Below are 23,754 nucleotides of genomic sequence, written 5' to 3' on the forward strand. Positions count from 1 at the left end.
TGATAGCTCAATTGAATATTGAGTCATATATGTTTGGAGATATTATGGACACTTGCTAGTGACTTTTTTTAGACACTGAGTTATTATCCTCCATATATTTATTATATTTTATCCTCTATATATTTATTATATTTTATTTTTTGATTATTTCCCCTTTTTTGTTTTAGCGCTGTCAATATAGTATATGCGGGGTAATTAGGGTACGGATACGGTATACTATATATTTTTGTAATATTTCACTTTTATTGTTTCACTTTAGGCATTATTAAAATCACTGCTCCTGAAAAAAATGGCTGTTTGTAATCCTTTTTTTGCATTGATACAGGTCCCCTGGGGCAGGACCCGAGTCCCCAAACACTTTTTATGACAATAACTTGCATATTAACCTTTAAAATTAGCACTTTTGTTCGTGTCCCATAGCCTTTAATGGTAATTTTTTGCCTGTTCGCATGTTCTGGATGTAAACCGAACAGGGGGGGTGTTCGGCCCATCCCTACCTGTAAAGGCGTTTAAAACATTGCCTACGTCACCATTCCAGGAGTGTGCACAATTTTTAAAGCATGACATGCTAGGTATCTATGTACTCGGCGTAACATCTTCATTCCCATTATGAAAAAAAATTGGGGTATATATTGTGTTTTTTGTTTTCTTTTTTTAATTCATTAAAATGCAAAGTGACATAAAAAATTGCAAATATCATGACATAAAAAATTCCAACGATCGCCATTTTATTCTATAGGGTCTCTGCTAAAAAAAAAAAATGTATAATGTTTAGGGGTTCAACTTCTAAGTAATTTCCTAGCAAAAAAAATGATAGGGGGACACAATTTCAACCTTTAAATATATAAATGGTATGAATGAGGTTTAAGGTAGGTAAGGTAAGTAGGGCAGTATGTTCAATATAAAGCTGAGCTCAGGAACACGGAGACATGACATCAAGCTAGCAGAGGGAAAGTTTAACACTAACTTTAGAAAATATTATTTTACCAAAAAAATCGTTGATGCTTTAAATAGATTTCCAGCAGAGGTAGACAGACAGTCGATCAACAGTAAGTGAATAAAAACATGCTTGGGACAAACCTAGATCTATAATCAGAGAAAAGGGTAAAGAAGAGCATTATTACACATGCATTAAAGGGTATCTCCACTTTCATGGAAAAAAAAATAGCAAATAAAAAAAATATATTTTTTTAATAGTGTATACAATTGTAACACAACTCATATTGTAATTGAATGTTATGAAAAATTATCTTTCCTTTTGATTCTGCAGCTGCTGTCATTTTCTGTAAAATGCAATATGGCCGCCTGGAGGCGTTCCGTGCACAAAAGTTGTACAGAACGCCCCTTAGAAATGTAATTTCCTGCTTGCGTGATTGATTCACTGATTTTCCCAGTCTACACTGATATGAGTCCGATTTTTAGCATCCCCTGCAGCAAAAATTTCATTTTTGGTGAGATACTCCAAAAGGGAAATCACGTCTAAAGGGACGCAGACCCTTGCAACTTTCCTCATTAGAGCTCTGCAGGTGCAGCAGCAGAATGGTAATTATAAAACTACTTCCATACAGATTAATTGGGCACATGGACACAAACACAGGGATTTCTTCAGAATAACAAAAGGTAGGGATCTGCAACAAAGTTTGTTAAAATGCTTGCAATGAACATAGATCACCCAGAGGGGGGTGTAGTTACTCTTTAAACACCAATATCTATTTGACAGTGAATCTCCAACCTGCGTATGGAATACCAACATCAAAACACTAAACAGCAAGTGCATAAAAATGTCCAGGTAACGTCAGAATTTATTTCAGGCAATCCTTACTCAAAATGTTTAATTACTATAAGGGCACCATTGCTTCTCTCAGTCCTTTCAGTATGCTCTGACCCTTGGACCTTCCGTGCATCATACCTGATTGTCGCACAGTTTGCAGTATTTTCCAGAAGTATCAAATATCTTGATTTGTCCTAGGAATGGGATGACTACCGCCTCACGTGGAATGAATCAGAATATGGCGGGATACAAGTATTACGGGTTTCACCTGACATGGTCTGGTTGCCTGACATCGTTTTGGAAAACAAGTAAGTAAAAATAAAAAGGTCTTCCAAAGCAACTTGGTTCTCAAAATGTTCAGCAGAAGGTCCTTCAGGACAGGCTGTCTGCTTTGGCTTCCAGATTTATTTTCAGATTTACTGAAAAGCCAATAGCAAACACTGGCTCCAGAAAAAAAAAACGAGGAATGCCACCAAGGCTGCTTGTTAGTTGTGGACTCAACCCTGTAAGGTGGAAGTTCTCAATCAGAGTTCAGTGGAACCCTACGGTTGTTAGGGGTTCCTTGAGCAATGAGCAATTTCTTCCTCTCAGGTAAGTTACCACTAGGGATGAGCTTCGAGTCGAAACTCATGTTCGACTCGAACATTGCCTGATCGCCTGTTCGGCGAACAGTGAACAATTTGGGGTGTTCGCGGGAAAATTCGAAAAGCCGCGGAACACCCTGTACAAGTCTATAGGAGAAATCTAAAGTGCTAATTTTAAAGGCTAATATGCAAGTTATTGTCCTAAAAAGTATTTGGGAACCTGGGTCCTGCCCCAGGGGACATGTATCAATGCAAAAAAAAGTTTTAAAAACTGAAGTTTTTTCGGGAGCAGTGATTTTAATAATGCTTAAAATGAAACAATAAAAGTGTAATATTCCTTTAAATTTCGTAACTGCTGGGTGCCTATAGTATGCCTGTAAAGGGGTGCATGTTTCCTGTGCTAAGAACTGTTCCTGCACAAAGTGTAATTTCTGCAGGAAAAAAAGTCATTTAAAATCACTCGCAGCTATAATGAATTGTCGGCTCCCCATAATACATAGAAGTCATTGATAAAAAAAAATAAAAAAAGTGGGGGGGTTCCCCCAAATTCAATTACCAGGCCCTTCAGGTCTGGTATGGATATTAAGGGGAACCCCGCGTCAAACTTAAAAAAAAAATTGACGTGGGGTTCCCCCTAAATATCCATACCAGACCCTTCAGATCTGGTAAGGATTTTAAGGGGAACTCCACGCCAAATTTAAAAAAAAATGGCATGGGGGTCCCCCTAAAATTCCATACCAGACCCTTTATCTGAGCACGCAACCTGGCAGACCACAGGAAAAGAGGGGGACGAGAGAGCACCCCGCAGACCCCCACAACCACCGGACAGGGTTGTGGGGATGAGGCCCTTGTCCCCATCAACATGGGGACATGATGCTTTGAGGGGTCACAGACCCCCAAAGCATCCTCCCAATGTTGAGGGCATGTGGCCTGGTATGGTTCAGGGGGGGGCGCTCTCTCGTCCCCCCTCTTTTCCTGCAGTCTGCCAGGTTGTGTGCTCGGATAAAGGGTCTGGGATGGATTTTTAGGGGGACCCCCTTTCCATTCTTTTTTTTAAATTTGCCGTGGAGTTCCCCTTAATATCCATACCATACCTGAAGGGCCCAGTAATTGAATTTGGGGGAACCCCACACTTTTTTTTTTTTTTTATCAATGACTTCTCTGTATTACGGAGAGCCTACAATTCATTGTAGCCGCAAATGATTGTAAATGACTTTTTTTCCTGCAGAAATGACACTTTGTGCAGGGACAGTTCTAAGCACAGGGAACATGCACCCCTTTACAGGCATACTATAGACACCCCCCAGGTACGAAATTTAAAGGAATATTATACTTTTACTGTTTCACTTTAAGCATTATTAAAATCACTGCTCCCGAAAAAACTGACGTTTTTAAAACTTTTTTTGCATTGATACTTGTCCCCTGGGGCAGGACCCAGGTCCTCAAACACTTTTTAAGACAATAACTTGCATATTAGCCTTTAAAATTAGCACTTTCGATTTTGAACACTCGAGTCCCATAGACTTTAATAGGGTTCTAAAGTTCACATGAAGTTTAGGACTGTTCGCAGGTTCTGGTGCGAACCGAACCGGGGGGGTGTTCGGCTCATCCTTAGTTACCACTGACACCAATTGTCTTTTTAGCTATCTGTAAGAGGGGCATTCTTCCCACCAACCCATAATTTAAGGAGCATTCTTCCTACTGTCCACCACTGTTAAAGATATTCTTCCCATTGGCCAACAATGTAAGGAACATCACTTCCACTGGTCCCCAATGTCAGAGACATTCTTCCCACTGCCCACTAAGGTCAGGGACATTCTTCCCACTGATGATCAATGTCAGGAACATTATTCCCACTGGCCATCAGTGGGAAGGAGATTCTTTCCACTGGCCAACAATGTCAGGGATATTATTTCCCCTGAACAACACTAAAATGGACATTTCTTCCACTTGCCATCAACATAAGGGGCATTTTGCCACCTGACCACTAATGACAGGGTGTCATGAACTAGATCCCCTGCTAGTAGCATCGGTGGCTGGTTTTGGTTCCTGGATCTGAAAAGTGTCCAAGAGTAGGTGACTCCCAGTAGCCAGCAGATCCCAGCAATTACAACGTAGTTCCGACCCGATGCTGGCTACTGGGAGGGTATTTAGCCACTCCTCTAACATTCCACAGTGCCTCAGTGTTTTGCTTGTTTTCCCTTGCTTGTTCCTGCTCCCCATTCTGGCCCATTCCTTGCTCCTCAGATTGATCCTGCTCTGCCCTATTTATTCTGCCATCTGTACTAGTTAGCTAGTTAGTTAGGTAATTTTTTTTTAGGGATTAGGTTCACTTTTGTATAGTTGAGCCAAGTTTTATATTCTTTTGTATATTTGGATGTTTGTATTTATTGTTGTTCTTCTCACTTGTGTTGTTTCAAATGAATAAATGAATCAAATTTACTTTCATTAAAGGATACTTTCACCTTTGTGACAATTTTTAAAAATTGCAGCCATGCAGGGCTCCGCCAGGACCCACCCGGTCATTCATTCACAGAGTTCTCTGAATGGGAGAACTACAAGTCTCAATGAACTACCAGGGCGCTGTTGAGTGCTCTAGGTCAGTGGTTCTCAACTCCAGTCCTCAAGACACCCCAACAGGTCATGCTTCTAGGCTTTCCATTATTTTGCACAGGTAATTTGATACGTTTCATAGATACATAGTATAGTTACAAAGTAGGTGAGGTTGACAAAAAGACACAAGTCCAACCTATGTGTGTGATTATATGTCAGTATTACACTGTATATCCCTGTATATTGTGGTCATTTAGGTGCTTATCTAATAGGTTTTTTAAACTATCGATGCTCCACGCTAAGACCACCGCCTGTGGAAGGGAATTCCACATCTTTGCTGCTCTTTCAGTAAAGAGCCCTCTACATAATTAAGGTTAATCCTCTTTTATTCTAATTTTAATGAGTGGCCACTCATTAAAATTCTCCAGAGCGAATAAGTTCAATGCTCTCAACCTTTCTTCATTACTAATATCTTCCAGTCTCTTTATTAGCTTTGTTGCCCTTCTCTGTACTCGCTCCATTTCCAGTACATCCTTTCTGAGGACCGGTGCCCAGAACTAGACATTATTGGTATTGTCAGCAGCTGATTAATAGTTACATATTTACTTAGTAGGTGAGGTTGAAAAAGACACATGTCCATCAAGTCCAACCTATGTGTCTGATTATATGTCAGTATTACATTGTATATCCCTGTATGTTGTGGTCGTTCAGGTGCTTATCTAATAGTTTTTTGAAACTATCAATACCCCTCGCTGAGACCACCGTCTGTGGAAGGGAATTCCACATCCTTGCAGCTCTTACAGTAAAGAACCCTCTACGTAGTTTAAGGTTAAACCTCTTTTCTTCTAATTTTAATGAGTGGCCACGTGTCTTGTCAAACTCCCTTCCACAAAAAAAGTTTTATCCCTATTGTGGGGTCACCAGTACGGTATTTACAAATTGAAATCATATACCCTCTCAAGTGCCTCTTCTCCATATTGAATAAGTTCAGTGCTCGCAACCTTTCTTCATAACTAATACCTTCCAGACCCTTTATTGGCTTTTTTTGTCCTTCTTTTTACTCACTCCATTTCCAGTACATCCTTCCTGAGGAATGGTGCCCAGAACTGGACAGCATACTCTAGGTGTGGCCGGACCAGAGTCTTGTAGAGCGGGAGAATTATCGTTTTATCTCTGGAGTTGATTCCCTTTTTAATGCATGCCAATATCCTGTTTGCTTTGTTAGGCTCAGCAATGGTATCACCTACTAGGACCCCCAGTCCTTTTTCATCCTAGATTCCCCCAGAGGTTCTCCCCCCAGTGTATAGATTGCATATTTTTGCCACCCAAATGCATTATTTTTCTTCATTAAACCTCATTTGCCATGTAGTTGCCCACCCCATTCATTTTTCAGATCTTTTTGCAAAGTTTCCACATCCTGCGAGGATAAGTTATTGCCCTGCTTAAGCTTAGTATTGTCCACAAATACAGAGATTGAACTGTTTACCCCATCCTCCAGGTCCTTTATGAACAAAATAAATAGGATTGGTCCCAGCACAGAACCCTGGGGGACACCACTACCAACCCCTGACCATTCTGAGTTCTCCCCATTTATCACCACCCTCTGAACTCACCCTTGTAGCCAGGTTTCAATCCATGTACTCACCCTATGATCCATGCCAACAGACCTTATTTTGTACAGTATATATTTATGGTGAACTGTGTCAAATGCTTTTGCAAAATCCAGATACACCATGTCTAAGGGCCTTCCTTTATCTAGATGGCAACTCACTTCCTCATAGAAGGTTAATATATTGGTTTGGCAAGAACAAATGTTCATGAATCCATGCTAATTACTGCTAATGATACTGTTCTCATTACTAAAATCTTGTATATAGTTCCTTATGATCCCCTCCCCTCCAAGAGCTTGCATACTATTGATGTTAGGATAACTGGTCTATAATTCCCAGGGATGTATTTTGGACACTTTTTAAATATTGGTGCTACAATGGCTTTTCTCCAATCAGCTGGTACCATTCCAGTCAGTAGACTGTTAGTAAAAATTAGGAACAATGGTCTGGCAATTACTTGACTGAGTTCCTAAGTACCCTCGGGTGCAAGCCACCTGGCCCCGGTGATTTATTAATATTAAGTTTCCCAAATCTAATTCTAATCCTGTTCTCTGTTAACCATGGAGGTGCTTCCTGTCATGTGTCATAAGGATAAACACTGCAATTTTGGTTATTGAAGCCCCCTGATTCCCTCGTGTAGACTGAGGAGAAGAATAAATTCAATACCTTCGCCATCTCCCCATCCTTTGTAACCAGATGTCCTTCCTCATTTATGGGGCCAATATGGTCTGTCCTCCCTTTTTTACTGTTTACACACTTAAAGAATTTCTTGGGATTTTTTTTTTTGCTCTCCTGTGCTATGTGACTTTCGTGTTCTATCTTAGCTGCCCTAATTGCACCCTTACATTTCTTGTTGCATTCTTTATAAAATCTGAATGCTGATGATGATCCCTCAACCTTGTATTTTTTGAAGGCCTTCTCCTTTACTTTTTATGCATTTTTACATTAGAGTTAGTAATTACCACAGCCGTTTCACATGAGGGAAATCCTGAAAACATGACCTGTTGGGGTGCCTTGAGGACTGGAGTTGAGAAACACTGCTCTAGGTAGTGCATTTTTTCTTCCTGTCATTGTGTAACTCCCTGCCTGTATAGGGTACAGCTTACATTCACAGTCTGCAAGAGACCTGCATTGCACCTGCAATCTTCTGATCATGGGTGCAATGCTTTGCAGGCTCCTAGTAGAAAAAATAATAAGTGTAAAGATGTAAATTTAAAACGTAAGGTGAATTTATCCTGGTCTAGTCTGATGTTCTTTGTGCAGATTCACACATATCTGCTCAGTCTACAGGATACAAGCACTTGATATCATAACACAGGGACATTCTTCCCACTAACCACCACTGTAAGGGGCATTCTTCCCACTGACCACCAATGTAAGGAGCTTTCTTCCCACTGGCCGCCAATGTAAGGGGCATTATTCCTACTCGCCGCCGATGTAAGGGAGAGGCATTTTGTCAATAACCACCAATGTCAGGGACATTCTTCCCAATGGCCACCAATGTAAGGCGTGTTCTTCTCCCTGACGAACAATGTGGGACATTCTTCCCAATGGCCATCAAAGCGAAGGGCATTCTGCCAATAACCACCAATGTCAGCAACATTCTGCCCACTGCCACACCACACTAATGTACCGTGAGGCCGCGTACACACGCGCGGACTGTTCGCCCAACCTTGTCCGCTGAACAGTGTTTGGGCGGACAGTCCGCTCGTGTGTGGGGCTTCAGCGGACAGTTTCAGCGGACAGTTGGCCGAACAAGGTCTTACGGAAATTCCGAAAAACTGTCCGCTGAAACCTTGTTTCAGCGGACTGTTCGCTCGTGTGTAGGCTTGTTCGGCCAACTAAGTCTCGCGCATGCTCAGAAAGGATTTCCACGTCGGAAGGTTGCATTGCAGTGTATAGGACGTCGTATTTTTCGTCCCGTCGTACGTGCCGTTCACGTCATCGCGCACGGTTTCAGCAAACTGTTCGTCCGTCGTGTGTGGCCATGTCCGTCCATGCTAAGTTTGAGCGGACTGTTCGCTCAAACTGTTGGACGGACAAAGTTGGGCCAACAGTCCGCGCGTGTGTACGCAGCCTGAGCTATAGATATGGTAATTATCGATAAGGTTCGCTGAGATCTGAACATTTCTTTTAATGGTTGTTCTGTGTTTAAAAAGGTTGAAAAGCTGCGATAGGGCCTTGCCTTGGTGGCAACCATGAGTGCCTCGGACCATCAAAAGCATTTGTTGCCAGATTTAGGGGTTTACCATTTTGCTAGCAAATCTTGAGGTGAACAGCCAGAAGAGCAGAAATTGTAAGTCACAAGTGCTCTGCTTTTATTCATTGACTGATTCACACTGAAGACCATGGTGAATCTCAGTGGGTTCAAGAATGAGCAAATGTCTCACGCTTGTTTTTCTGAGGAGAGCTCTGATTGTCCAAGAGCAACCATAGATCTTCAGTGGAAGAAGAGGATAAGTAACAGCAGGAGTTTCTAGTGGTGGGTTCTTGGCACTAGTATCTTTATGTGCAGGATAGTTAGTCTATGGCTATGAGCAGAAAAGAGGAGCATACAGACTAGAACTTATTTGAGCAAGGGCTGGCCCTAGGGTTAGTGTTAGGGTTACAAGTATGGTTAGTGTTAGGGTTACAAAACAATAATAATCTCCTGCGCTCCGGGGTTTTGCTATACACGGGTGGTGTGATCCACTCTCTGGTAAAGGCAAAGTCTATGATCTTGCAGCCCTCCTCGGTACAATGGTTCATACAACTAGAAGAAAAAAAAGGGAAAAAAAGACGGCGCACCGACCTAGGCTCTGAAGAAAAGGGTATGCCCCTGAAATGAGTCAGCCGTTTGGAGTACCATCTGATCTTCCTGTCATCAGGTCTTGCCTGCAGGTGCTAAGGGATGAAGTCCGATTGATGAGAAAAGCCTGTATATATGCTCATTTGTGAGTAGTACCATTGCTTTTATATATTTATAATGTAGCAGATGACATTTTGGACGTGTCATTCATGTGTAAATTTAGTTTTTGCCTTAGAACAGTAGGGGTTCTGAGGGTTAATTATGTAGGTTAACCTTGACATCAGTTTGGCTGGGCTGTGTTAGAAGTTCTGCTTGGTCATGTGAACAGTGAGGTGCACATGGCAAGCCAGAACCAGGCCTGGTTGGATGTTTTAGGTATCAGCCTTCTAGGAATTAATGGGTGGGTGTGCCGGGCCCCGCTGAGGAGTCTGGGAAGGGGTACTTAAGATGTTGAGGTCACGTGTTTAGGAGAGGAGTTTGTGAGGACCGTGTGGTCTGTTCTTATTTCCAGGACCGGGGTAGCCCCGTGAGGGGTCCCGGTCACAGGGCGTTCGACATCCCACAACATGCTTCTGTTGATTACCCCCAATAGACCCGACTGTTCTGGGGTAGGGATCCGTCTGTTCCTTTAAGAGATATACAAACAGAAGACAAAAAACAGCGCCAACCTAAGTGCAGTATTTCAGATCACAGGTATTTAATTGTAAAGTAATACACTCACTCTCTGTCAGAATGGTTCAGGCACATCACGTTTACGTGGAAAAGAAGTTTGTGGGGGACATCACAGGGCTCCCGGGGAGAGGCGGTCCTCTTTTTGCTGTTGGTTCCCGTCCGGTGGCGCCGGTGGTTCCCAGCGTCTCCGGCCCGGTGTCGCAGCGTCACGGAGGTCAGCTAGTTGGTCATACAGGGTCGCGCTGTGATGACGTCGTTGCATGCGTTCGGAGCATGCGTTCTCCTTCCTCAGGCATATCGACCACCATGTTGGAAGTGGTCAAATAGGGCAAGGGCGGTGTTGATTGGTCAGAATGGCTAGGGTACCTCCCCTCTGTGGGGTGGGGTTATTGCGGCCAGAGCCTGGTGTTGATAGGCTGTGTGTTAGAGGCTGGCTGTGTGACAGGATATATGTGTACCTATGTGTAAGACATTGTTTGTAGAGAGTTTTTAGTATGAAAGCCTTTTAAAGGATGGCATTTTGTGGAGAATAAAAAGTTTTATTTATAAATATATATAAAAAAAGGATAATAAAAACAATAGATAGTGCATGGTTAGATATACTAAAAAGAAAAACAAAACTAGATGAAGAAAAACTGATAAAGATAAAACTTCAAAAAATGAGACGAGATGTAGATGACTATAACAATAAAAGGGTCTTCCAGTGGAAAACCAAAAACTCTGCCCCAGTGCTCCTAATGCAGATCCAATTCCCTCCTTCTTTTCGGCCCTTCAAAACATATCACCCAGTCGCACACCCCTCTCAACATCCACACTCAAAACAGAACAACCAATCAACCGAGCACAGATTAGTCCACTGCTCAGAGCCCACAAGGGAAAATAGCTCCCACATTTTACAACCAAAACCTAAACGGTACAGAAAACCAAAAAGAAATATCCAAATCACACAGAATAAAAAATACACCACGACTCCTACTGACAGTGCAGCTGACAACAATTCAGTAAACATTCCCAACCTAAATAAAAACGGAAACAAAAATAATTCTATTAGAGATAAAAGCATCCCTACAGGACACACAAAAAAGAACAATCAGGTTACTTCAAGCATAACAACCCCACAACCCCCTACAGAACAATCTCTCCAAGGTACACAGGACGATAACATTACAGTTGTTCAGCAAAAAACCCATTCCCAATTACTTAGTAACCATCCTCTCGACTTCTCCACACTAACTGATGATCAGTCTTTTTTAGTCCTAACCCCTCAACCTGCACAAAAAAGAAAACTAGACGAGGCAGAAGAGGGGGTAGAAGAAACAAAACCCAAAGAAACTATAAAAATTTACAACCTCTCCTCACATACCCTGGTTCCAGATGAGATCTCCCTGTTAAAGGACTCAATTTTGCACCTACCACAAATCCCAACCCTTTTACTTTATTTGTGTATCTAAATAAATTTGTACGAAATCTTACAGTAGAACGCTTCTTCAATATCAAATCCAATAAAGAAAATCCCAACAATACTACAAAATCCAGTGTTAATAATATTTCCCCCCTGTGTACAACAAATGCAGATCAAGATGATCCTTGCTTAGCCATTTTGGAAGAATTATACAATATGAATGAAGACCCTGCCACTACTACCTATGTTACACATTATCAGTTAGATTTCCCCCCAGTGAAGCACACCCCATTTAGGCCAAAATCCATATTCAACCCCAGCCAGACCAAAGGCCCATACATACAAAGTTTCTACCAGGTTGTATATGCAGATATAAAACGTCTTTGTAAATCTACCCCCACCTCTTCCCTACAGCGTCGTAAAAACCTCACTCCCCAAGAAACTCGGGCCCTCCAGAACTTAACAAAAAACAACTCCATTGTCATTAAAACAGCAGACAAAGGGGGTGGTGTAGTAATTCAGAATTACGATGATTATATAAACGAAGCCAACAGACTACTTTCTGATAAAAATACATACAAACCCTTAAAAAGTGACCCACTCCCCCTCTTCTCTCTAGAAGCTGAAGCACTTATAAAGCAAGCCCTTAGGGATCAAATTATCACGAAAGTAGAAGCTTCCTTCTTATCCAAAACATATTAGAACACCCCATACTTCTATCATCTCCCGAAAATACACAAAAATTCAGAAAATCCCCCAGGTAGACCTATTGTAGCTGCAATGGAAAGTATAACCAGCTCTTTTTCCATCTATATTGATCATTTCTTGCAACCTTTGGCACAAAATCTTCAAACCTACATACGTGATGGTACACATTTGCTAGACATTCTAAAAACCTACCCCTGGGAGCCCACCTATCAGTGGGTTTCTTTGGATGTCAATTCTCTATATACATCAATCCCCCATGATGTTGGCCTTCGAGCAGTAAAACATTTTCTAGCCCTAGACCCATCCCTAAAAACTGCGCAAGCAGAGTTCATCCTAGACTCCACAAATTTCTGCCTTACTCACAATTACTTTTCCTTCAATAAAAAATTCCATCTACAAATCCAAGGGACAGCTATGGGCGCTAATTTTGCACCTAGCTATGCAAATCTGGCAATGGGCCTCTGGGAACATCTATACATCTGGAACAACAATCCCTATACAGAACACATAATTTACATAGGCCGTTACATAGACGATATTATCATCATATGGGACAGTACCGGACCACCCATAGATGACTTCGTATCCCATTGTAACGCCAATAATCTGGGTCTATCTTTTTCTTTCGAATTCATTTCGGATAGTTTACCCTTCTTGGATCTTGAACTTTGCCATACTGACAAAAGCATTTACGCAAGAAACCACATCAAACCCACTGCAGGAAACTCGTATCTACATTTCCAAAGTTGCCACCACCCGAGGTGGATTACTAGTATTCCAAAAGGTCAATTCAATCGTCTAAAATGAAATTGCACCCACAATTCAGATTATATAGAGCAAGGCACCCTGTTTAAAAGAAAATTTGAGGACAAAGGCTATCCCTCCACCCTAGTAGGAAGCCTTTGCCAAATTCCTGGACACCCAGTCAGAAACACCCCATGACTTACCCCAGCAACACGAAACCATACCGAACAAACAGACTGCCCATTCCCAAACTCATATCACCAGATTTATCACCCAATATCACTCTCAACATAAAAAAATGGAAAGGATTTTCCAAAACCATTGGGGTATCTTTCTGGAAGACCCCTTACTAAAAACCTCCATAACAAATACCCCCAGGATCACATACCATAGAGCCCGAAATGTAAAAAGTTTCATCGCCCCGAGTAAACTGAAAACAACTAACAACAAATCTAGACCACCCAGGACGTTTCTTACCCTGAAGGGCATGTATCAATGTAAAAAACTGAAGTGTTTGACCTGTAAATTCATTCACTATCGTCAAAAATCCTTCACCACTAAGGGCAATACATATCAACTTAAAGAATTCTACAACTGCTCTTCAGAATTCGTAGTATATGCGATCCGTTGCCCCTGCAATCTACTCTACATTGGATGTACCACTCGAACCCTGAGAAAGAGGTTCGGTGAGCATCGCAGATCGGTGGAAGGAGACTCCAATCTAACCATCCCAGGACATTTTAAGGAACATCACCAAGGTTCCACTGAGGGCATGCAGGTATGGGCCATTGAACAGGTACCTGGATCTTTCTCCCTCGCAGAGCGTTTTAAACGTCTCTGCGAGAGAGAAACCTTCTGGATATACACGCTAGACACCCTTACGCCTGGAGGCCTCAACGAATAGAAATAAACTCAGTTGTGTAACCTGGGATGCCACTACGAGAGATACATAATCTTCGTTCACCATACCTTCTTATCACATCTCCCGTCCCTTTCCTTGTCCCCTTATGGCCCCACCTGCCCCCCCCCATCAGTTCGTCATTCTGTTTTCTGGTTCCCCCCCCCCCTTGACGCAGAGTCACACATCCATTTGGATAAAACATAATTAAGATCGACGTGCTTTTTTAGAACCTCCTGTCCATATTTCATATCTGATTCTATACAGGTGTGCACACGTGTACATGCGCAGATGCCTGTATGTAGGAGCGCACTGAAGCACACAGTATATATCCCAGGCATGTATTCCATACATTCTCTATTTCTCTTTTTCTTTTTTTCTTTTTTTTTCTTTTCCTTGTTTATGCACATGAGTGTATATTTTCCCCCTCCCCCCTTTCATCCTAATTTTATTTTTATTTTTATTCTTATTTTCACCAACTTTATTTTCATATATTTTCATTCAACATTTTTTTATATATATATCACCTGGTCCTATTTATTATCCATCATTTGTTTACTATCAAAAGTGCCTCTTTTCTCCCATATATATACATATATGTGTATTTCAATTTTTTACCATTATCAATCAATTTTTTACCATTACCAATTAAATCAATTATTAACATCATTTTCCATTCATATTTCATATATAATCTTTTTGTTTTCCTTTTTTCTTTCTAAAATATAAAAAAAAAATTTTAGATTATCAATCTTTGTATATCCCACAAAGAAATACATTCTTGGAGGCTCTTTCTCACATTTTTTATTTTTATTTTATTTTTACATTTTTATTTTCCTTTGCCAAAATCCTTTTGTTTTTAAAAATATATTTTTTATTTTTTCCCATTTGTTCTCGCGACATTAAAATCCATATTTATTGTTTTTATTATCCTTTTTTTTTTATATATATTTATAAATAAAAAATTTTATTCTCCACAAAATGCCGTCCTTTAACCACTTGACCACTGGGCACTTAAACACCCTTAATAACCAGACCAATTTTCAGCTTTCGGTGCTCTCACATTTTGAATGACAATTACTCAGTCATGCAACACTGGACCTATATGAAATTTTTGTCCTTTTTTTTCACACAAATGGAGCTTTCTTTTGGTGGTATTTAATCACCGCTGGGTTTTTTATTTTTTGTGCTATAAAAGAAAAAATACAGAAAATTCTGTAAAAAAATGAAATTTTCTTTGTTTCTGTTATAAAATTTAGCAGATTAGTAATTTTTTCTTCATAAATTTTGGCCAAAATTTATACTACTACATATCTTTGGTAAAAATAAGTACAAATTGGTGGATATTATTTGGTCTTTGTGAAAGTTATAGAGTCCACAAGCTATGGTGCCAATATCTGAAAATTGATCACACCTGAAGTACTGACGGCCTATTTCAATTCTTGAGACCCTAACATGCCCACTGCCAACCCCACTACCAACCCCTGACCATTCTGAGTTCTCCCCATTTATCACCACCCTCTGAACTCACCCTTGTAGCCAGGTTTCAATCCATGTACTCACCCTATGATCCATGCCAACAGACCTTATTTTGTACAGTATATATTTATGGTGAACTGTGTCAAATGCTTTTGCAAAATCCAGATACACCATGTCTAAGGGCCTTCCTTTATCTAGATGGCAACTCACTTCCTCATAGAAGGTTAATATATTGGTTTGGCAAGAACAAATGTTCATGAATCCATGCTAATTACTGCTAATGATACTGTTCTCATTACTAAAATCTTGTATATAGTTCCTTATGATCCCCTCCCCTCCAAGAGCTTGCATACTATTGATGTTAGGATAACTGGTCTATAATTCCCAGGGATGTATTTTGGACACTTTTTAAATATTGGTGCTACAATGGCTTTTCTCCAATCAGCTGGTACCATTCCAGTCAGTAGACTGTTAGTAAAAATTAGGAACAATGGTCTGGCAATTACTTGACTGAGTTCCTAAGTACCCTCGGGTGCAAGCCACCTGGCCCCGGTGATTTATTAATATTAAGTTTCCCAAATCTAATTTTAATCCTGTTCTCTGTTAACCATGGAGGTGCTTCCTGTCATGTGTCATAAGGATAAACACTGCAATTTTGGTTATTGAAGCCCCCTGATTCCCTCGTGTAGACTGAGGAGAAGAATAAATTCAATACCTTCGCCATCTCCCCATCCTTTGTAACCAGATGTCCTTCCTCATTTATGGGGCCAATATGGTCTGTCCTCCCTTTTTTACTGTTTACACACTTAAAGAATTTCTTGGGATTTTTTTTTTTTGCTCTCCTGTGCTATGTGACTTTCGTGTTCTATCTTAGCTGCCCTAATTGCACCCTTACATTTATTGTTGCATTCTTTATAAAATCTGAATGCTGATGATGATCCCTCAACCTTGTATTTTTTGAAGGCCTTCTCCTTTACTTTTTATGCATTTTTACATTAGAGTTAGTAATTACCACAGCCGTTTCACATGAGGGAAATCCTGAAAACATGTTGGGGTGCCTTGAGGACTGGAGTTGAGAAACACTGCTCTAGGTAGTGCATTTTTTCTTCCTGTCATTGTGTAACTCCCTGCCTGTATAGGGTACAGCTTACATTCACAGTCTGCAAGAGACCTGCATTGCACCTGCAATCTTCTGATCATGGGTGCAATGCTTTGCAGGCTCCTAGTAGAAAAAATAATAAGTGTAAAGATGTAAATTTAAAACGTAAGGTGAATTTATCCTGGTCTAGTCTGATGTTCTTTGTGCAGATTCACACATATCTGCTCAGTCTACAGGATACAAGCACTTGATATCATAACACAGGGACATTCTTCCCACTAACCACCACTGTAAGGGGCATTCTTCCCACTGACCACCAATGTAAGGAGCTTTCTTCCCACTGGCCGCCAATGTAAGGGGCATTATTCCTACTCGCCGCCGATGTAAGGGAGAGGCATTTTGTCAATAACCACCAATGTCAGGGACATTCTTCCCAATGGCCACCAATGTAAGGCGTGTTCTTCTCCCTGACGAACAATGTGGGACATTCTTCCCAATGGCCATCAAAGCGAAGGGCATTCTGCCAATAACCACCAATGTCAGCAACATTCTGCCCACTGCCACACCACACTAATGTACCGTGAGCTATAGATATGGTAATTATCGATAAGGTTCGCTGAGATCTGAACATTTCTTTTAATGGTTGTTCTGTGTTTAAAAAGGTTGAAAAGCTGCGATAGGGCCTTGCCTTGGTGGCAACCATGAGTGCCTCGGACCATCAAAAGCATTTGTTGCCAGATTTAGGGGTTTACCATTTTGCTAGCAAATCTTGAGGTGAACAGCCAGAAGAGCAGAAATTGTAAGTCACAAGTGCTCTGCTTTTATTCATTGACTGATTCACACTGAAGACCATGGTGAATCTCAGTGGGTTCAAGAATGAGCAAATGTCTCACGCTTGTTTTTCTGAGGAGAGCTCTGATTGTCCAAGAGCAACCATAGATCTTCAGTGGAAGAAGAGGATAAGTAACAGCAGGAGTTTCTAGTGGTGGGTTCTTGGCACTAGTATCTTTATGTGCAGGATAGTTAGTCTATGGCTATGAGCAGAAAAGAGGAGCATACAGACTAGAACTTATTTGAGCAAGGGCTGGCCCTAGGGTTAGTGTTAGGGTTACAAGTATGGTTAGTGTTAGGGTTACAAAACAATAATAATCTCCTGCGCTCCGGGGTTTTGCTATACACGGGTGGTGTGATCCACTCTCTGGTAAAGGCAAAGTCTATGATCTTGCAGCCCTCCTCGGTACAATGGTTCATACAACTAGAAGAAAAAAAAGGGAAAAAAAGACGGCGCACCGACCTAGGCTCTGAAGAAAAGGGTATGCCCCTGAAATGAGTCAGCCGTTTGGAGTACCATCTGATCCTCCTGTCATCAGGTCTTGCCTGCAGGTGCTAAGGGATGAAGTCCGATTGATGAGAAAAGCCTGTATATATGCTCATTTGTGAGTAGTACCATTGCTTTTATATATTTATAATGTAGCAGATGACATTTTGGACGTGTCATTCATGTGTAAATTTAGTTTTTGCCTTAGAACAGTAGGGGTTCTGAGGGTTAATTATGTAGGTTAACCTTGACATCAGTTTGGCTGGGCTGTGTTAGAAGTTCTGCTTGGTCATGTGAACAGTGAGGTGCACATGGCAAGCCAGAACCAGGCCTGGTTGGATGTTTTAGGTATCAGCCTTCTAGGAATTAATGGGTGGGTGTGCCGGGCCCCGCTGAGGAGTCTGGGAAGGGGTACTTAAGATGTTGAGGTCACGTGTTTAGGAGAGGAGTTTGTGAGGACCGTGTGGTCTGTTCTTATTTCCAGGACCGGGGTAGCCCCGTGAGGGGTCCCGGTCACAGGGCGTTCGACATCCCACAACATGCTTCTGTTGATTACCCCCAATAGACCCGACTGTTCTGGGGTAGGGATCCGTCTGTTCCTTTAAGAGATATACAAACAGAAGACAAAAAACAGCGCCAACCTAAGTGCAGTATTTCAGATCACAGGTATTTAATTGTAAAGTAATACACTCACTCTCTGTCAGAATGGTTCAGGCACATCACGTTTACGTGGAAAAGAAGTTTGTGGGGGACATCACAGGGCTCCCGGGGAGAGGCGGTCCTCTTTTTGCTGTTGGTTCCCGTCCGGTGGCGCCGGTGGTTCCCAGCGTCTCCGGCCCGGTGTCGCAGCGTCACGGAGGTCAGCTAGTTGGTCATACAGGGTCGCGCTGTGATGACGTCGTTGCATGCGTTCGGAGCATGCGTTCTCCTTCCTCAGGCATATCGACCACCATGTTGGAAGTGGTCAAATAGGGCAAGGGCGGTGTTGATTGGTCAGAATGGCTAGGGTACCTCCCCTCTGTGGGGTGGGGTTATTGCGGCCAGAGCCTGGTGTTGATAGGCTGTGTGTTAGAGGCTGGCTGTGTGACAGGATATATGTGTACCTATGTGTAAGACATTGTTTGTAGAGAGTTTTTAGTATGAAAGCCTTTTAAAGGATGGCATTTTGTGGAGAATAAAAAGTTTTATTTATAAATATATATAAAAAAAGGATAATAAAAACAATAGATAGTGCATGGTTAGATATACTAAAAAGAAAAACAAAACTAGATGAAGAAAAACTGATAAAGATAAAACTTCAAAAAATGAGACGAGATGTAGATGACTATAACAGTAAAAGGGTCTTCCAGTGGAAAACCAAAAACTCTGCCCCAGTGCTCCTAATGCAGATCCAATTCCCTCCTTCTTTTCGGCCCTTCAAAACATATCACCCAGTCGCACACCCCTCTCAACATCCACACTCAAAACAGAACAACCAATCAACCGAGCACAGATTAGTCCACTGCTCAGAGCCCACAAGGGAAAATAGCTCCCACATTTTACAACCAAAACCTAAACGGTACAGAAAACCAAAAAGAAATATCCAAATCACACAGAATAAAAAATACACCACGACTCCTACTGACAGTGCAGCTGACAACAATTCAGTAAACATTCCCAACCTAAATAAAAACGGAAACAAAAATAATTCTATTAGAGATAAAAGCATCCCTACAGGACACACAAAAAAGAACAATCAGGTTACTTCAAGCATAACAACCCCACAACCCCCTACAGAACAATCTCTCCAAGGTACACAGGACGATAACATTACAGTTGTTCAGCAAAAAACCCATTCCCAATTACTTAGTAACCATCCTCTCGACTTCTCCACACTAACTGATGATCAGTCTTTTTTAGTCCTAACCCCTCAACCTGCACAAAAAAGAAAACTAGACGAGGCAGAAGAGGGGGTAGAAGAAACAAAACCCAAAGAAACTATAAAAATTTACAACCTCTCCTCACATACCCTGGTTCCAGATGAGATCTCCCTGTTAAAGGACTCAATTTTGCACCTACCACAAATCCCAACCCTTTTACTTTATTTGTGTATCTAAATAAATTTGTACGAAATCTTACAGTAGAACGCTTCTTCAATATCAAATCCAATAAAGAAAATCCCAACAATACTACAAAATCCAGTGTTAATAATATTTCCCCCCTGTGTACAACAAATGCAGATCAAGATGATCCTTGCTTAGCCATTTTGGAAGAATTATACAATATGAATGAAGACCCTGCCACTACTACCTATGTTACACATTATCAGTTAGATTTCCCCCCAGTGAAGCACACCCCATTTAGGCCAAAATCCATATTCAACCCCAGCCAGACCAAAGGCCCATACATACAAAGTTTCTACCAGGTTGTATATGCAGATATAAAACGTCTTTGTAAATCTACCCCCACCTCTTCCCTACAGCGTCGTAAAAACCTCACTCCCCAAGAAACTCGGGCCCTCCAGAACTTAACAAAAAACAACTCCATTGTCATTAAAACAGCAGACAAAGGGGGTGGTGTAGTAATTCAGAATTACGATGATTATATAAACGAAGCCAACAGACTACTTTCTGATAAAAATACATACAAACCCTTAAAAAGTGACCCACTCCCCCTCTTCTCTCTAGAAGCTGAAGCACTTATAAAGCAAGCCCTTAGGGATCAAATTATCACGAAAGTAGAAGCTTCCTTCTTATCCAAAACATATTAGAACACCCCATACTTCTATCATCTCCCGAAAATACACAAAAATTCAGAAAATCCCCCAGGTAGACCTATTGTAGCTGCAATGGAAAGTATAACCAGCTCTTTTTCCATCTATATTGATCATTTCTTGCAACCTTTGGCACAAAATCTTCAAACCTACATACGTGATGGTACACATTTGCTAGACATTCTAAAAACCTACCCCTGGGAGCCCACCTATCAGTGGGTTTCTTTGGATGTCAATTCTCTATATACATCAATCCCCCATGATGTTGGCCTTCGAGCAGTAAAACATTTTCTAGCCCTAGACCCATCCCTAAAAACTGCGCAAGCAGAGTTCATCCTAGACTCCACAAATTTCTGCCTTACTCACAATTACTTTTCCTTCAATAAAAAATTCCATCTACAAATCCAAGGGACAGCTATGGGCGCTAATTTTGCACCTAGCTATGCAAATCTGGCAATGGGCCTCTGGGAACATCTATACATCTGGAACAACAATCCCTATACAGAACACATAATTTACATAGGCCGTTACATAGACGATATTATCATCATATGGGACAGTACCGGACCACCCATAGATGACTTCGTATCCCATTGTAACGCCAATAATCTGGGTCTATCTTTTTCTTTCGAATTCATTTCGGATAGTTTACCCTTCTTGGATCTTGAACTTTGCCATACTGACAAAAGCATTTACGCAAGAAACCACATCAAACCCACTGCAGGAAACTCGTATCTACATTTCCAAAGTTGCCACCACCCGAGGTGGATTACTAGTATTCCAAAAGGTCAATTCAATCGTCTAAAATGAAATTGCACCCACAATTCAGATTATATAGAGCAAGGCACCCTGTTTAAAAGAAAATTTGAGGACAAAGGCTATCCCTCCACCCTAGTAGGAAGCCTTTGCCAAATTCCTGGACACCCAGTCAGAAACACCCCATGACTTACCCCAGCAACACGAAACCATACCGAACAAACAGACTGCCCATTCCCAAACTCATATCACCAGATTTATCACCCAATATCACTCTCAACATAAAAAAATGGAAAGGATTTTCCAAAACCATTGGGGTATCTTTCTGGAAGACCCCTTACTAAAAACCTCCATAACAAATACCCCCAGGATCACATACCATAGAGCCCGAAATGTAAAAAGTTTCATCGCCCCGAGTAAACTGAAAACAACTAACAACAAATCTAGACCACCCAGGACGTTTCTTACCCTGAAGGGCATGTATCAATGTAAAAAACTGAAGTGTTTGACCTGTAAATTCATTCACTATCGTCAAAAATCCTTCACCACTAAGGGCAATACATATCAACTTAAAGAATTCTACAACTGCTCTTCAGAATTCGTAGTATATGCGATCCGTTGCCCCTGCAATCTACTCTACATTGGATGTACCACTCGAACCCTGAGAAAGAGGTTCGGTGAGCATCGCAGATCGGTGGAAGGAGACTCCAATCTAACCATCCCAGGACATTTTAAGGAACATCACCAAGGTTCCACTGAGGGCATGCAGGTATGGGCCATTGAACAGGTACCTGGATCTTTCTCCCTCGCAGAGCGTTTTAAACGTCTCTGCGAGAGAGAAACCTTCTGGATATACACGCTAGACACCCTTACGCCTGGAGGCCTCAACGAATAGAAATAAACTCAGTTGTGTAACCTGGGATGCCACTACGAGAGATACATAATCTTCGTTCACCATACCTTCTTATCACATCTCCCGTCCCTTTCCTTGTCCCCTTATGGCCCCACCTGCCCCCCCCCATCAGTTCGTCATTCTGTTTTCTGGTTCCCCCCCCCCTTGACGCAGAGTCACACATCCATTTGGATAAAACATAATTAAGATCGACGTGCTTTTTTAGAACCTCCTGTCCATATTTCATATCTGATTCTATACAGGTGTGCACACGTGTACATGCGCAGATGCCTGTATGTAGGAGCGCACTGAAGCACACAGTATATATCCCAGGCATGTATTCCATACATTCTCTATTTCTCTTTTTCTTTTTTTCTTTTTTTTTCTTTTCCTTGTTTATGCACATGAGTGTATATTTTCCCCCTCCCCCCTTTCATCCTAATTTTATTTTTATTTTTATTCTTATTTTCACCAACTTTATTTTCATATATTTTCATTCAACATTTTTTTATATATATATCACCTGGTCCTATTTATTATCCATCATTTGTTTACTATCAAAAGTGCCTCTTTTCTCCCATATATATACATATATGTGTATTTCAATTTTTTACCATTATCAATCAATTTTTTACCATTACCAATTAAATCAATTATTAACATCATTTTCCATTCATATTTCATATATAATCTTTTTGTTTTCCTTTTTTCTTTCTAAAATATAAAAAAAAAATTTTAGATTATCAATCTTTGTATATCCCACAAAGAAATACATTCTTGGAGGCTCTTTCTCACATTTTTTATTTTTATTTTATTTTTACATTTTTATTTTCCTTTGCCAAAATCCTTTTGTTTTTAAAAATATATTTTTTATTTTTTCCCATTTGTTCTCGCGACATTAAAATCCATATTTATTGTTTTTATTATCCTTTTTTTTTTATATATATTTATAAATAAAAAATCTTATTCTCCACAAAATGCCGTCCTTTAACCACTTGACCACTGGGCACTTAAACACCCTTAATAACCAGACCAATTTTCAGCTTTCGGTGCTCTCACATTTTGAATGACAATTACTCAGTCATGCAACACTGGACCTATATGAAATTTTTGTCCTTTTTTTTTCACACAAATGGAGCTTTCTTTTGGTGGTATTTAATCACCGCTGGGTTTTTTATTTTTTGTGCTATAAAAGAAAAAATACAGAAAATTCTGTAAAAAAATGAAATTTTCTTTGTTTCTGTTATAAAATTTAGCAGATTAGTAATTTTTTCTTCATAAATTTTGGCCAAAATTTATACTACTACATATCTTTGGTAAAAATAAGTACAAATTGGTGGATATTATTTGGTCTTTGTGAAAGTTATAGAGTCCACAAGCTATGGTGCCAATATCTGAAAATTGATCACACCTGAAGTACTGACGGCCTATTTCAATTCTTGAGACCCTAACATGCCCACTGCCAACCCCACTACCAACCCCTGACCATTCTGAGTTCTCCCCATTTATCACCACCCTCTGAACTCACCCTTGTAGCCAGGTTTCAATCCATGTACTCACCCTATGATCCATGCCAACAGACCTTATTTTGTACAGTATATATTTATGGTGAACTGTGTCAAATGCTTTTGCAAAATCCAGATACACCATGTCTAAGGGCCTTCCTTTATCTAGATGGCAACTCACTTCCTCATAGAAGGTTAATATATTGGTTTGGCAAGAACAAAT

At 40.8% G+C, this 23,754-nt stretch overlaps 1 protein-coding gene across 2 annotated transcripts in view; it reads left to right on the forward strand.

Moving 5' to 3' along the window:
* The window catches only part of LOC143961416 (acetylcholine receptor subunit epsilon-like), a 93,495-nt gene that overhangs the window by 36,994 nt on the left and 32,747 nt on the right, over positions 1-23,754 (forward strand). For both annotated transcript variants that reach the window (XM_077470697.1, XM_077470698.1), the window contains exon 4: positions 1,970-2,079. In XM_077470697.1, coding sequence (XP_077326823.1) covers positions 1,970-2,079 — 110 coding nt within the window. The remainder of the gene's footprint in view (positions 1-1,969; positions 2,080-23,754) is intronic.

This window comes from Lithobates pipiens, unplaced genomic scaffold (assembly GCF_037356315.1).
Source record: "Lithobates pipiens isolate NorthernLeopardFrog02 unplaced genomic scaffold, aLitPip1_a1.2 Scaffold_8, whole genome shotgun sequence".
In the NCBI taxonomy this organism is placed as follows: domain Eukaryota; kingdom Metazoa; phylum Chordata; class Amphibia; order Anura; family Ranidae; genus Lithobates; species Lithobates pipiens.